This window comes from Neltuma alba, unplaced genomic scaffold (genome assembly GCF_004799145.2).
Source record: "Neltuma alba isolate B1F8T4 unplaced genomic scaffold, ASM479914v2 tig00005684_pilon, whole genome shotgun sequence".
In the NCBI taxonomy this organism is placed as follows: Eukaryota; Viridiplantae; Streptophyta; class Magnoliopsida; order Fabales; family Fabaceae; genus Neltuma; species Neltuma alba.
The window spans coordinates 41,944-58,122 of NW_021634197.1; the positions used below are offsets into that span (position 1 = coordinate 41,944).

General features: G+C 31.0%; 1 protein-coding gene across 1 annotated transcript; it reads right to left on the reverse strand.

Moving 5' to 3' along the window:
- Nucleotides 1–635: 635 nt before the first annotated feature.
- On the reverse strand, nucleotides 636–5,573 carry LOC114748314 (probable prefoldin subunit 3). The gene is made up of 6 exons (XM_028936682.1): nucleotides 5,360–5,573; nucleotides 3,209–3,266; nucleotides 2,795–2,866; nucleotides 1,858–1,977; nucleotides 1,651–1,752; nucleotides 636–1,066 (listed from the first exon to the last, which is right to left on the reverse strand). The coding sequence occupies exons 1-6, from the start codon at nucleotides 5,512–5,514 to the stop codon at nucleotides 983–985; spliced, it is 591 nt and encodes a 196-aa protein (XP_028792515.1). The 5' UTR covers nucleotides 5,515–5,573; the 3' UTR covers nucleotides 636–982.
- Between the last annotated feature and the right edge of the window lie 10,606 nt (nucleotides 5,574–16,179).

Consider the following 16,179-nt stretch of genomic DNA (forward strand, 5'->3'; position numbering starts at 1 on the left):
TAGATAAAGATGCGTGTGTTTATCCCAACACACAGTTGGCAAGAAAAAAAAAAGTGTCTTCACCTGCAGATGTGTTCACGATGGATCTATACATACACATACAAGAGTTCAAATTTGATTGGTGCGCCAGTTCCAAAGACTACAATTTCACAACCATGTGGCTCCTTTTCTTGAGGGTTTTTACATATCATTTTTTTTTAATCAGAGAGGCATACACTAACAACGTAAAATTATAAGCAAGATCAAACCTGTCATTTCCTTCTAAATTATAACCTCATTGGCGGGATTGTTACATATCACATATGGCTCCTTGTTAATGGATTTGACGGTCACATCTCAGTGGCAATCACACATGAGAGAGTATACAATTTAGTTGTTAAATTTCTCAAAGGTGTATATTTTCCATATGCTTCTTTTCATGGACCTGGAGTAGTATTCCAGACAAGACATCATTTCATTTCCGACAAAAACCAACAATACTAAATCAGAAATCTTACCATTTTGAGGAAAGATTAGGAGCTGACATCGTTTGAGAGCAATTACGATGTCTTACCCCTTCATTATGATTCTGTTCAAAAATTGAAGCTTCAGCGGAACACTTCACCAGTTATTCCGTTGATTCCCCGGCTGGTCCAGAAGTTGAATTTCAAAAGTAGATTACTCATAGATAATTAACATTAGCATCCACTCCAGATTTTAAACAAGCAGAGTAAATTGCGGATAGAAAATCCGCATGATCAAACCAAAACAAAAAAATATGTTCATATGCCTAAATGTGGTATTACACAAATGTTACAGAGCCCATAATTTTAACCTACGTGCTTCAAAACTGGTTCCTAACTTCGGCAGAATATACCGGGGTGAAACCAGAATTAGGAACAAAAGCCAGGAGGACCAAATCAACAATAGAGGATGACCGGCCAGAAGGATCACTCAACTGAAAGGGTAAGCTTTGGGTCCATATGCCAATAAAATTCCTTTTTCACGAGTCTTCAGCAGTTGTAGCAGTGGCTTGTCGAATTCTCCTTTGATGCACGTCCCAATTATACACTCGGGCAATTGTTACCTGATTATATATATAGATGAACTATTTATCATAAATACCATGTGTTTTTTTTTTTCCCCAGCTCCTATGATAAATACCATGTGAAGTTTATTGGATAAATGTGCATTTCTTGTTGATTATACCATGTGTTTTTTTGGCCATTCGTTATCATAAAAGTTCAAAGAGCTATACAAGCATATAAAACATTGTAAATGACAAGTATTCTTGCTTCAAAAAAGAATTAAAAAAATGGGTGAAATTTGAGTGGCTACCTTTAGTAAATTTTTTCATCGCCAATTTAGGGGTTGAAAATAGATGAAAATACTACACTGAGGTCCAAGTCACATTATTTTCATTAATACAAATTTTCAGATCCACTACCAAGAATAGCCAGTAAAATTAAACCTTTCCCTCCTCAATTCTCACTAGTTTATGTTCTTCTATTTATTCTCCCTCCCGCTAAGCCACCCTAATTGTAGTAAAGGCAAGCGCTTAAGGACATGGCTCCTGGCCACCCAATACATGCCCAACGCCCACAACATATATTTTTTTATGAGGTGACTGCACCAAAAAGAGATAGAGGACTTCATAATTAGAAATCTAACCTGAGTCACTGTCACCTGGTCCCTCAGGAACTGTAGATCGGTGATAAGAACCTCTAAACTGGCTTTAGCATTTTCCAAGTTCTTTTGGAGAAGACCAGTAGCCTGCAACAAAAACTAACACAGTTTAAGTCCAGAAAAATATATTAGAACATTAAAATAGAGATTAGACAGATAAAGTAATAACATATAAAACGAACAGTCAAGGACCTCTTCTACTGAATATTCCAACATAACATTGGCTCCAAGCCATAAACAGACAGAGTCAGTTTCCTCTATGCGAGCACGTGAATATATGCCCTCTGAGACTTCAAAATCAGCAATAAGTTCCTGCAGTTATGCAATGCACGCTGTCAGGAATACAGTACCTAGTTCATTACATGCGCATATAACTATCTACAAGATGATGAATCGATTATTATGGGCCGTCCATCAACAGATGCCAAAAGTTTAGCAATAAGTCTAACCATTGAAGACAGGAAATAGGTCAGTTGAATCCAACAAACAACAACGATAGTAGCAAAGAAGGAAAATAGCAAACTCTAAACAAGAGGTCATTAACATCAACTTCTAATTGTCCTTAAAGTCAAGTTTCTTTAATCTAAACCAGGATGCATGAACAGTGTGTGTGTGTGTGTGTTTTTTTTTTTTTTTGGGGGGGGGGTGACCCACCCGGTATCCAGCCCACTTTCAACTGGAGGACTCAACAGGGCCCAAACTAATTCATATGAGCCAAGCAGAACCATAAAGGGATGCTATGCTTCCAAGTACGTAACACAGCTATATTCCCAGGATTCGAACTTGAAACCTTTGGTTATAAAGTGTGCAACCGCCTGCTACTTGAACCGAGTGCTTGGTAGTAAAAAGTGTGCGCGCGCGTGTGTATATATATATATATATATATATTTTTACTGATAAAGAAGCTGAGAAAACAGGAATACACAGCAGGTATCGATTTTATAGCAGCAAGCGGTCATCACATATACACTCAGATTTAGGGCAACTCCATACACAGACAGAAAAAGGTGGACTTTCTAATAGCCATTTAATATGACCAATCACATCTGCCTCTTTCCTCAAACATGTAGTCCAAGTTCCTTGAATCTAAATGTAATACTTTACAGGTGAAAACAAACTGAAAACGAACCTCACCAGTACCCTTCTTAGCTCTCAGTGTAGCAACAACTTCTAAGCACTTTTCAATATCTGGGATCTTTGCCTGAGAACAACTAAAAATATCAGCAACAATGAAATCTTTCCTTTAATATATAAGAAAAGTTAACAAAAACAAGACTAACAGTTTTCTGTGAATCAAGTCATATAACCCATAGTTAACCTGAGGTTATTCATGGTCAATCAGCAGAAGCCTAAACCTCTGGTTGACATTAAAATGTCCAATTGGCATATATTCCTACTTAATATAACAGTCAAAATATTACATGTGCTACAAATTCTACTTTGAAAAGAATCAGATACGAAACTTCATAAGTAGTAGAAACTGAGAGTTCATGTCATAGCCAACATTATGAATGTATAAATTTTTTACAATGGGCATTACTACCTGCAGATCCCTTTGCTGAGCAAGAAGCTTCATTTCAACTACTTTATATTGCTGTAGTCTGCAAAATAAAGTGCTAGGTCATCATTGATAAAGAAAATGATAAAATAATGATGAACGGAGACTCCTCCCAACGCATGAAAAGGATTGCCCAACAGTGTTCTTTAAGTGTAAGAATATCCTTATGGTTTCTCAAATATCCAGCCAAAGCATCAACAACAGTAAGAATACAAGGAGAATTATGAGCTTAGATTCCATGTATAGTATTTAAACTTGGAAAAAAAGAATTCCAAACAAGGGAGATAGTAATTATATGGTCTACATAAAACGAGGCTAAATGAATCAGAGCTGGAGCTCAAAACTCACCAAATTCGAAAATGATTACATCAAAGCCATATCTTCCCCATTAGCATTCTGCAACTGTATCACTGAAATTAATATTTGACTTCTACTATTAGCAATTCCCCTGTTGTGTATTTTAAATATTCAATATGTTTCTTCAATTCAAGATCACTGCCTTCGTGTCCCCATATTTTAGAGTAACTGGCAACCCGAACTAATTCTCATTCTCTCTTATCCAGCTGGCACAGAATTTATTTGTGCCATCACCATCTTCAAATAAAGTACTTTCCACGATAGAACCATGAAAAGTGCATAACATATTGGTCCCTGTCACATCATTTACTTAATTTTACATGAAAAGTCACTGAACAGGGTAAGATATCCCAACCTTCCGACGAGAACCTTAACCAGCATGCCTCTTCCCATCACCATCAATTACAAATTTGCATGGACACATGTATCCATCTAATACTCCTTCTGTCTCTTATTATAAGATTCAATTTTTTGAATAGGTTTGTCTCCTTTTTATAAGATCCTTTTTGAGTTTGTCTGAACATTTAATGCATTATTACCTATTTTACCCCTAGTTTAATGCATTTAATACATTCTCTTTCTTCATTCATCTCACTATTTCTCTCTCACATCTACCCATCTATATATGGGGGCATATTTGGAAAAAAAATTGCATTTGCTACATATTAATTGCTTTTAACTAATTTTAATTGTTTTCTTAAACCGCGTAATTTAGTTAAAAGCATCTTATCATAAGAGACTGAATAGTAGAGGGCTGTCTAGGACACAAGACATAAGATATGAAGAAGGGAAATGGAAAGGGGGATGTGAGTGAAAAATGATCCTCATGTCCCTCCAAAAAAATTATTATTAAGAAAACGGATAAATATTATTGAGTGATGATAAAAAAAATGCATAATAGACAGCAATAAAGATTCCTTTTCGCTCCCCAATTAGTTCTTGTGCCCCCCAACTCCAATCCTCCCAGCAGCTAATATCAAGTTTTCCTCCCAGAAATCTTACGAACTGTCAGTTTCATCCTATGGTCCAGATTGAAAAGTCGTTCCTCCGTGTCAAAACATACTGATTAATTTCATATGAAGGGGTATGTTTTATACAGTGTGATTCTGAATCCCTGGCAACTGTTGGATGTGATAAATGACTGAAATGAAAGTTGGAGAACAAACTTGATCTTCATGACCAGAGAGAATCCGCTTAACCACGAGCGTAGGGCATTTCTATAGTTCTGTCATATAAATGCCACATGCACATCTCAATTCCATTTCCATCTAGCCACTATTAATTGAGGGGCACAAACGCATTTAATGTCACCATCATTCTAAGCATTGCTCCAGGGCACTAGCAGGACTGAAAGAGTGCTTCTATTCTCTTAGTTGCACTCTTGCTATACTATCTCCTCGTACAGTTGCTAAAATCCAATCTATACAACATGATCTTCCAATCCCAAATAATTATTTCAGCGGACCTATGGAATCTACATTCAAAAAGTCTGACAACATAGATTCAATACGAGAATAAATAAAGCCCATTCCAGCAGGGATCATACAGCAAAAATCGCACAAGAGCAAGCAGATCCTTCAACCCAACTACATAAGAATATTTATCTAGTGAAGTCGCCAAGTATAGTTTGGCACTCTTATAAGCATGTAAAGCCATACCCAACAATCAGAGCTTAATCCACTAATTCCCCAAGGCACCAAAATAGATTGTTCAGTTGAACAGAAATAGGGAAAACGACTTAGAAAGAAATAGTAGGGTGAAGTAAAATAGAAGACGAACCTTTCTTGAAAGAATGCAAGGGCGGACTGGACATCGAGACCTGACTGCGTGAGATAAGTCTGAACGTCCTCCACAAACTGAGCCCCAGGTATTCCTCGTCGCTCCGTCACCATAGCAGATGAATCTGCCGCTGTAGATGACGAGGAAGCAGCCATTGTTCCCTCAAAAATATTCAGTCAATAGCAAATCAGCGGCAAAGAAGAGACGAAAGTGAAGAAAGTCGAAGAATGGAGTTCCGGGTCTCTCTCCCTCCCAAATTGTAAGGGCCGTCAAGACGACAATCCACCCTCGTCGTTTTGATCTTGGATCCATCCAGCTTTATGGGCCCAGTCAATGGGCCCAATCTATCCTCCTTGCAAACTGTATATAGCCTGACCAAAGTTTCTTTTTCTTTGGGCCTTGAATCTGACCCAAGTTAGAACTCTTGGGATTTTTGGAAGAGAATTGAAAGAAATTTATACTATTATTTAAATTCTACTATTTTATTTTAACGTTTGTAAAATATTTAAACCTTTCACATTTTATTTAATCCATAGATTAATCTCAAATCAAGAATAGACTTCCTATGTATTTGCACCAGATAGTTAAATTCAACTAAATAGGTTTTCATGTATTATTCTAAATGAAAAAATAAGTCGAATTATTATCAATTTATTTTAAATTTACAATTCATATTATACATTCCATAGGTAAAATCCTTGCTAAATACTTTAGTGTTTGTATTAAACTCATAAACTAATAATATATTTGTTGTTTACTGGGAAAAAAATCCTTTAATATTATATTAATAAGTAATTAAATATGTTGAAATATTGATGTATTAATGATTAAGGTCAGTGTTAGATTGCAATTAGAAACAGTGAAGTGAGGCCAATTAATTGAAGTGAATAGGGCAATTAAAGCAAATGATTGGTACAAGCACAAATTCCCAAGAAGAGACCAATTATGCATGCAATTATCTTCAAATTAGTTGCCAGTCTTATCCTACGCCTATGCAACTGAAGGTACTAGAATCAAGCGGCATGCCTCACTAGCTGCTATATATTTTGGCATATAATATTTAGCACCAATTCAAAATTACATATATTTATCTTTATATTATTAAAAGGAGCACCTTTTTTTGGGTGGGTGTTATGGTGTTAATTGGTATTATCCGGACCCCACTGGATTAGTTGGGTGAACAAAACAAAAAAGGATTATGTGTTCAATTCAAAACACCTTAAAACCAATCAAAAAATGAACTGGTTGGGAACTAATCAAGATTAATAAAAAAAAATGATCAGAATTGATTCTTTTTTTTTTTAAAGGATTGGCAACACAATCAAGAGAAGATAAATTGAGTGTTTATTAAGGTTTTAATATTGTTAAATCTTTTTACCATAAATAGCATGTGTGTGTTGATTTACGAGGAGGCTAAATCAACATAATATAAAATTGATACAAAAAAAAAGGTGTAGCATTTTCATAAATTATATATAGTACAGTTTGTTTTAAAGTTGATATTAAACATAGCCTCCATTTTTTAAAAAAAAAGGTGAAGATAAGTAATCAAAGTGTGCTTCAATTTGCCAAAGCTTTTGTGGTTGAATGGTGCTTTGCCCTGTGAGCAGGTTGCGAATTTGATCCTGCTTAGCAAACGTATTGCTTGCCCACTTAAAACGAAAAAAGGAAAGAAGAAAAAGAAAAAGCTTAGTTCAATTTCATTAGAAAATTGTTTCCTAAATTATACTACCTCTGTTTCTTAATATAAGATCTCGTTTGATTTTTATTTTGATCTTAAATATAAGACTCTCATTCACTTTATCTCTCATATTTATGTATTTTTTTAAAGTAGTCATTTTAATAATGGTAGTTCTAAACAATACACTTGATTAACGAGGATATTTTAGGAAAAACAATATCTATTTCTTATAAATAACTAACTTTACTTATTTTTTTAATCTCTTTAAATTAGTCAACTGACTCTTATAATCAGAACAAGAGGAACAAGGCATTTGGACCATTTTATAATTGTGTGTGAGTGTGAAGGAACCAAATCTTGGCACGTTTAATTTAATATTAATATTAGACCACATCCTGCTTTGGTTTTGTTTAGTTGCTTTTGGCTTTGCATCCATCACAGAACAAATTTTCCACCTCTCTCTTTCTTCTTTCGCCTCTTCTACACAATTTTGTGGTCCTATATGTCTTTGTGTCACCTCACTTATTAATACTGTTTTATTTTCCTAGCTTTGTTTCAATAATTCTATTTACTATTTGAAAGTCAGATAATTTTTTAATAATTTTTATTCGTACTTCATCTCAACAGTTTCCCCTTCAATTATGAGCCCTTATAAAACCCCCTCACCACCACAGAATATATTTATTTTTTTTTTTTTTTTAGTTCAACCAAAAAACAAAAGATAATTGTCTACCACCCATCACATATATATAAAACAAGAGAGTTTCGAACAAACGTCCACGAAGGGAATAAATTAAGCCTAGCCTATAAATATTACAAATTAAAATGGGCCCCATTAGCAATTTAGCATATTGATTTAGTGCTGTGAAAGCAATTTAAGTGCGTTAGCTATGGAGGTTGGTCCCTATCCATTTTTCAAACTTGAATGTTTGTGAGTTCCTCCATCACTGTTCACTTTGTCTTTGAAAGAAACCACTTCATTATCACACAAAAACAAATAATCAAATATTATATATAAAAATGAATATGAATATCTACACAATTTCTTTAAAAAAAAGAAAATTTGAAGCAAATGTTAGTGGAAAGATATTTTGTTCTGTCTATAGGTGGCTCCTTTAAATAGTTTTTTCAAATCTTTCTTGGCTATACATTTTATATGATAAAATATCTAAATTCACATGTTTTTGCTTTTTTATTCCATTTAAAAAATTCATTTGTTTTATTTTTGGGAAATATGGTTTAAAATACTTGTTTGGAAATTCTCTTCTATTTTGAACTATTTACAAAAAATTTTAAAACAAAGGTAATTTACACATAACTAAATGTATGTTTTACAGAACTAAAAAAGGGCTACATTAGTTGAAGATGAGTTGTACTTATTTAAATTTAAGTATCTTTAACCAACAAAATTTTTAAATAGGTACTTTAATATTTTTTTTAATTTTTCTTGTGGCATGAACAAGAAATTTGATTAAGCAAATAATGGAGTGACTCTCAAGTCATTATCATTGGCTGATCAAGCATCAATTTAGGTGATGGTGGGAATTCAAGAGTACCACAAGCATCCGCTTCTGTTAGTCAATAATAATAAGCCCATAGAAGCCTATAACCTATTGTCCTACAACTAACCAGAAACCATACCATTATGATTATATTCATTATTTTTTAATTAATTCCCATGTTCCTCAAAATGTAGTTTTTTTTTCCTGGTCATAAAAATGATAATTTAAGGACTTAGTCCAGAATAATAACTAATATCTATTTACGCAGATTTTAAAATGACTTGTATTATTTATAACATGTTAAAAAAAAAAAGTATTCTCTTGTGTGTTTATATTTTGCAGACCATCTTCTAGAAGGTGTTTTTATTCTTTTTATGAGACATATGATAATTTTAAAGAGTTTTAAATATTGTTCATTATTTCATTAATACGTATGAATTAGTTAAAAATGCATATTTCACTTTAGTCTCTATCATAAAGCATTTCCAACTATTAGTTAAATCATTAAATTTATTTTAAAATGCAAAAAAAAAATCAAACTTTAGCTTAGTTAAAACCGTGAGTTGTCTTGAGGAGCTTAAAAGAAAATTTGTGTTGAATTTTAAATGTAAGTAATCTTAAAAAAATATATTATCTTCATTACTAAATATAAAAGCTATGTAATAAATTTTTTAAGTTGTATATATAAAATTTTAATCTATTTTGTCTCATAAATTTATTTTTTTAAAATATATCCATTGAATTTTGTTTTAAATTTATTAGCAATACTTCAGTACAATATATTGTATAGTAAAATCTCTTTTTAACAAGAAAAATGTAAAACTACTATAAATACTTTATGGATATATGGAAACATAATATAAACCTTTAAACGTTAAAAATAAAGAAGAAGTATAAGAGAAGAATAGAAAATTAGAGTGAAAAAACTAGAGAGTAATTCTTATTCTATTTAAAATATCATAGGCGGAAGTCGTATTCCTTAATTCTATTTATATAGGTTTATCGAATCTCAAATAATAAATAAACTCTCATACTAAACAATTTTAAAATGTAGTTTCTCAGTTATAATCACAATTCTTTCCTTTCATCCTCAACGCTTCATGCGAAACTACATTTGAGATTTTTGTTTTGTTTTTTTTCCTCTTTTGGTGGATTTTTCTTTTTCTCTTTAGATTTTTTGGTTTCATTTCACACACTGTAATTTTCTTGGAGGGTAATGGGCAAGCCATGAATGACCCCTCCATGTGATTCACACAGATTTTGTTAATATTAAAAGGAAAATGCAAACTTTTCAAATGCTTATCCTTTTCTTTCCTTCTTTTCTTCTCACAGACTGTGTGGACAAATCAATCTCTACTGTTCAATTCTAAAACGAATTGAACATTTTCATTGGCGGCGGCTTTTGTAATGATGTGCTTAATTATATAATAATAGATGAAGAAATGTGGGCCCCACATTACCAAAAATTAAAATCATTGAATTATGAATTATTATTTATTGCAAAAATGTTCTCTTTATATTTCAAAAAATATAATAAATTGTTAACACTTTTGTATTATAGCCATTTTTTTTTCAAAATTATAATCTGATTTTTTATTTGCAAATATATTCTGAATTTGTTGTTAATTCTAATTAGAAATATATTCGTATTGTTTAGAAGATCAGGTTGTAAATTTAAGAAGCACTAATAACTTAATTTAATTTAAAAAGTATTTAAAAATATTTAATGTAACTAGCAATACTAATTTGTTTTAGATTCTCAAGCATCGTTTTCCTTCTGTGTGTGGTTGTACCTGTACATAGGGGTCACATGTTGATATTAATCATACATTGAATCTGGAATTAAATATTTCTTTAAAGAAGTATAGTTCAGAGAAATTTCTCAAAATACATAATATAAAAATGTGTTGGCCCAAACTTGGCAAATTGCTAGAATAATTGAAACATAAAGCCTTGGAACAAGGGATTTGAAAAATTAAATATATTAGATGTTTGTTATATCCAAAAGTTGAGATCAATTCCTTTCAAAACTGATGACCAAGAAAATTCATTATTATTTTTTAATGTGATGGATGGGTTCAAAAACTATAATTTAATATTTTTTTCATTTTATTCTGAAATCATAATTAATAATCCATACCACCATCAAGGTAGGTCGTAAAAAATTTTGCAGAAAATAAATATCAAATATTTATTCAAAACTACAAATATGAGAATCTCAGTTATAAATCATTATAGTGGTTTGTAAAACTTAAATATCTCGTATGTTGTAAGATGGGACAAGGATTTCTCATCATTATGAGCACTAAATTAATTATTACTTTACTTGCTTGTATGGGTTACCAAATTAATTAAAAATAAAGCCACAATGGTCATTGATTAATCTATTATAATTAATTAAAGTTAGTCTAATTAATTATTTTATGAGTGGTTAGTGTTGTGATAAAGCACATACAGACATGCTCTGATTTTAAGGAAAGCCAATTTCTTTGTGACACGTTTGCATCCCACATGCTTAGCACTAATAATTTGATGCTTTCTGGCCCACAGTTTTTTTCCTCCTTTTGTCTTATTTTAACAGTTTGATTTCAAGAGTTGGATTGTACAAATTCAAATATTCTAATGAGTAGTGACCATTTTTTAATATTATAATTACTTGGGATTACATGGTTTTAATGATAGTTTTTGTGAAAAAATAATTAATTTATATTAATAGCAGCTAATGTTTTCAAAACAATTTATTGTTTTTATTATTTCTAAAAATTTTATCTTATATTTTTTTCAGTTATATTTTCATATTACCAAAAAAAAAACTGAAAAAAAAAGCCATTGTACCGTATAGGAATCAAATTATAATTTTAGAGATGGAGATTAATAACTTCAAGAAAAATCAACAATAATTTAATTTTGTTCATTGAATGAAATTGATCTTATGATCTTGTTGGCCAAAAAAAAAAAACACTTGTGACATTTAGCTGCCACATTCCTTAATTTTTGCCACACTTCTGTTTTTTTGTCCAGGAATGTTACGTTTCTATTAATTTTAGAATCAAAAATACTCCTCTAGTCCTTAATATAAGACTCATTTAACTAATTTGATTAGATTAAGGAAGTTAGGTAAGTTAGTTAGTTATAATAAATGATACACGTTTTTCCTAAAATATCATAATCATCTTTCTTAATACCCCATCTTCTTCTTCTACTAGTTGAAGGAGTATCCATAGGGGTAATTTAGAGAAAATTGATAAATATGAAAAATGAGTCTTATATTTAAGACTAAAACCAACTCAGTAATTGGGTCCTATATTAAGGACTGGAGGAGTATTTATAAGTGTTTTAATTGAAATGTAACTAAATCTGTGGATAGGAATCAGAAACTAATTTTAAAGACATAACCATTCTTTTAAATGATGCTTTAATTTATGGAATAATAATGCAAAGTTATCAACTAGTGCTAATTAATTTATTGTGGGGCAAAAAATACTAATTTATTATTCCCTAATAAAAATGTATTCCCTCCCCTTTTAAATAAACAATACTATATGTTGAGAGATGTCCAACTCAATCACAGCGCACATCAATTATTCTCTTAGGATCTTTCAAAGGACAAATAATTAAAGGCCTAATCTTGATTATTATACTTCCACATTCTAACATTAAAATATTATTTAACTCTGCTAATTTTATTTTCTTATGCATTTGTTTTTGTGTGTGAAGTTTAGTTGGTCACTGATCTTAAAATGACGCTTTTTAACTACTTCAAATTATGGTTCATGAGGAGAGAAACCAAGTTTGTGATCACGAAATGCATGCAAAAATTAATAAATATGCTGAACAAAACTTCTTAAAATATAACTTTTCTCTTTAAACCCACAAGTTATATAATTAATTTATAAATATTAAGAAAATTAGTTAAGTTAGTTATTTATTAAAAAAATTACATATTAGTTTTCTTAAAATACTCATTTTTAAGTCATTAAACCCTATGATATATACCACCAAATCATCAATAAATATATTGTGAGGGAAAATTATTAATTTGGGAGATAAAATTAATTAAGATCTCATATTTAAAATAAAAATAAATCTTATTTAAACACAATGTTCGACAAACTTTAATTTTGCTAGTTTTATTTTGTCCAAACTTATACATATATATTCTTAAAAATTTACCAAGTATGAATATGAAGGGCAAGTTTTATGACAAGACACCATAAGAAGAGAAGAATAGACCTCTTTGTTCATCTCTCATTTTCATGAATATGGCTTTGTTGTGATTGTAACATTTTTGTTGCAAGTTGGTAACCATGTCATTTGCTTTGAAAATGTCCATACACACACACATGTGTATATTTGTTTTTTTTCCCCAACAATTCTGGATGCATCCATGTATCTTGATTGACAAGGACGCCCATGATTTAAGTATATTCTTGGTTAGATAATGCTTAATGAATCAAAATTTTACATAATTTAATTTTAAGTTTTTAATATTAAGAAGAATTAAACTTTTAAAAACACTCATATTTTATGTCTAATTTTTTCTTAGTATGAGTCAAGTATTCTCGAGCCACTTTGGATTTGAGACTAACCTCTATTAAGTCGGGAGTGTTAAGGTCGAAGGCTTCCCAACAAGTGTGCTTCCCAGGGTCAAAAGCTTTTAATTAATCTTTATTACTCTTTTTATATTATTTCTTTTCTTTGTTGAAATTTTAAAACCCCACTCTTCAATTTTTTTTTTAATAAAGCTCATTAAAATTTTTTCTCTCATACTCTTCATTTCCCTTGTACTAAACAGTACCTTAGTGTCTTGATATTATAACACAACATATGTTAGTTACACTTGACGGTTATGCTCTATATATCTAAAAATGTTTATGTGTGCTAATGCACTTAAAAAGAATATTTATGCATACTAACTATAAAACATTAGGATGGTTAGATTTTCAGTTTAATGCTTTAAATTAACCTATTATTGAAAAAGAGACGAGAGAGGATCAGAAAGGGAAAGATGGATGGACGAAGTTTAGTGGCGCTTGGTTGAAGAAGAAGAAGTGGTCCAGAGAATGAATAATTGAAGCGAGGAAAGCGACGAAACTGTGGCACTCGTGCGCTGTTGGCCACCACACCTAGAGAGATATATATACTCCTCCGATCCTTAATATAAGACCCATTTAACTAATTTGATTAGATTAAGGAAGTTAGTTAAGTTAGTTTATTATAAGAAATGTGACACATTTTTCCTAAAACACCATAATAATCTTTCTTAATACCACATCTCCCTCTTCTACTTGATTATGGTTGAGAGAGTATCTATAGGGGTAACTTAGAGAAAATTGATAAATATGATAAATAGACCTTATATTTAGGACCAAAACCAACTCAACAATTAGGTCCTATATTAAGGACCGGAAGAGTATATATATATATGTATAGAGAGAGAGAGCCGCCCCTCCTATCCCTCTCCCAGCACGCCCATGCACCTCCCCATAACGTTGTACGGATCTTCAGACTGAAAGCCACCCTCTTCCTACCTTAGCTTTATAAATAATGTCGCGTATTATTCACACAGTAATGCATGTATATATACATAGTACTACATCATGTGCTTAGTACTTTAAAAAGTTAGTTTCACATTCAACTTAATTTTAAACATAAAATCCAAATTCATTTTGTCTCTTGTATTTATTATTTTTTTTCTCCTCTTGTAGTAGTTGTGAGTGTTAAATGTTTCGTCAAATAGTAGTTCTAATTAATATGTATTTAGCAGGAATATTTTAGAAAATATAATACTTATTTGTTATAAATAACAAACTTAATTAATTTTTTTAAATATACTTAAATTAGTTAATTAACTTTTATACTAACCATGTAATATGATTTGTTTTTAAAACTTTATATATGACTTTCATTTATGTTGTTGGTATTAAAATAATGTCGGATTTTTTTTTGTTTAGTTTTCTGGTTACAAATTGTTCGGGGACATGAATCACAGTCAAAACAGGATGTCGTTTATAATAAATTTTTAATTTTGCATATACATGGTTTAAATTTTTCCTTAAAATTACTATAAGTTTTCAAAAAAAGTAATAATCAAAATGTCAGAAGAATAAATCAACAACATGAACCCATTATTACTTTTTATACTAAAAACTTATACTGCTTGCAACATTTTTTAGTGGTTCATTTTTTTTTTTTGACTTTATAATATTTTTTTCAAACAATGAATTAAATAAAATAATTTAAATAAAAGAATTATTGGGGACAAGGTGGGGGCCACATCCCCATAGCCACGCGGGGATGTTAGGGCAGGGTGATGAATATGTTGATGGGCATTTTCAGAAACCTCAATAAAAAAGGGATGCTCTCCGCATTCCCAGTCTTCATCAATGCAGAAGGAAAGAAATGAAGACAGGGACCAAAGAATCTCACAGACACACATTTCCCCCGGACCTTCAATTTACATTTCCCAATGCTAGCACTTCCACTTCTACTGTTCTACACATGCCTGTCTCTTGTCCCTCTTTCTGTCTTCTCTGCACGCTATTCATGGCTGTGTGTGTGTGATATGAATCACCCAGTTATTTAAGTGCCACTTGCTAATTTAGAGAGTTAGGGTGTATCCTGAAAAGTGCTTCTCAGAAGCACTTTTTATAAATCGAGATAAACTCCTTCACATATTTATCTTGTAGGCCGTAAAATCACTTTTAAAACCATTGTTTGGTTTTCATCCAAACACCCTCTTACATTCATAGAAAATATAACACCACAATATCAGATTTTAGGTGGTTTTAATCTTAATTAATTTTCATAGAAATATCATGTTAAGTGAGTTTTTTTTAATACACAAGTTTTTTTGGTGTAAAAAAGTTTAGATGAGTTAGATTCAAATAACTTATTAGGGTCAGGACCTGCTTTCAGGATTAGACAAAATTTACTAACAAAGTTTTTACATCAGTGATGAGATTCAAAATCATGACATTATAGATTACAAGCCAACTCTTTACTAACTAAACCAATTGTGAGTTAAGTTTCTACTCCTCCGGTCCTAATTATAAGACCCAATTGACTTATTTGAGGAGATTAAGGAAGTAAGTTAAGTTGGTTATTTATAATAAATAAGTGTTGTCATTCCTAAAATATCCTTGCTAATTAAGTATATTGGCTAAAATTATCATTATTAGAAGGATTATTTTGAAAAAAAATGCATAAATATAAGAAACAAAATGGATTGGGGTCTTATAATTAGGACCAAATAAAAAGTCAAATGGGGTCTTATAATAAGGACCGGAGGAGTATTAGTTATAATTTGCAAACTGATTAAAGATAAGATAAAAATTAGTTATTAGGTGGTATGTGTTTGGATTTAAAAATTTTAAATCTGAATTATTCATTCTAACATAGATTAAGTCTTAAATCATTTTAGCTAAACACAATCAACCAATAATATAAGACGGTTTATTATAAGAAAGGAAAAAAAGACAGAAGAGCAATTTATATTATAAAATTACTCTTACATATTTATCTCGTAACATGTAAAATTATTTCTTCACAACTAATTCAAATAGATACTTTATTCAATAGAAACTCTTTTTTTTTTCAATTTTTTTATATCAATGAGTTATGAAATCTAGACTTAC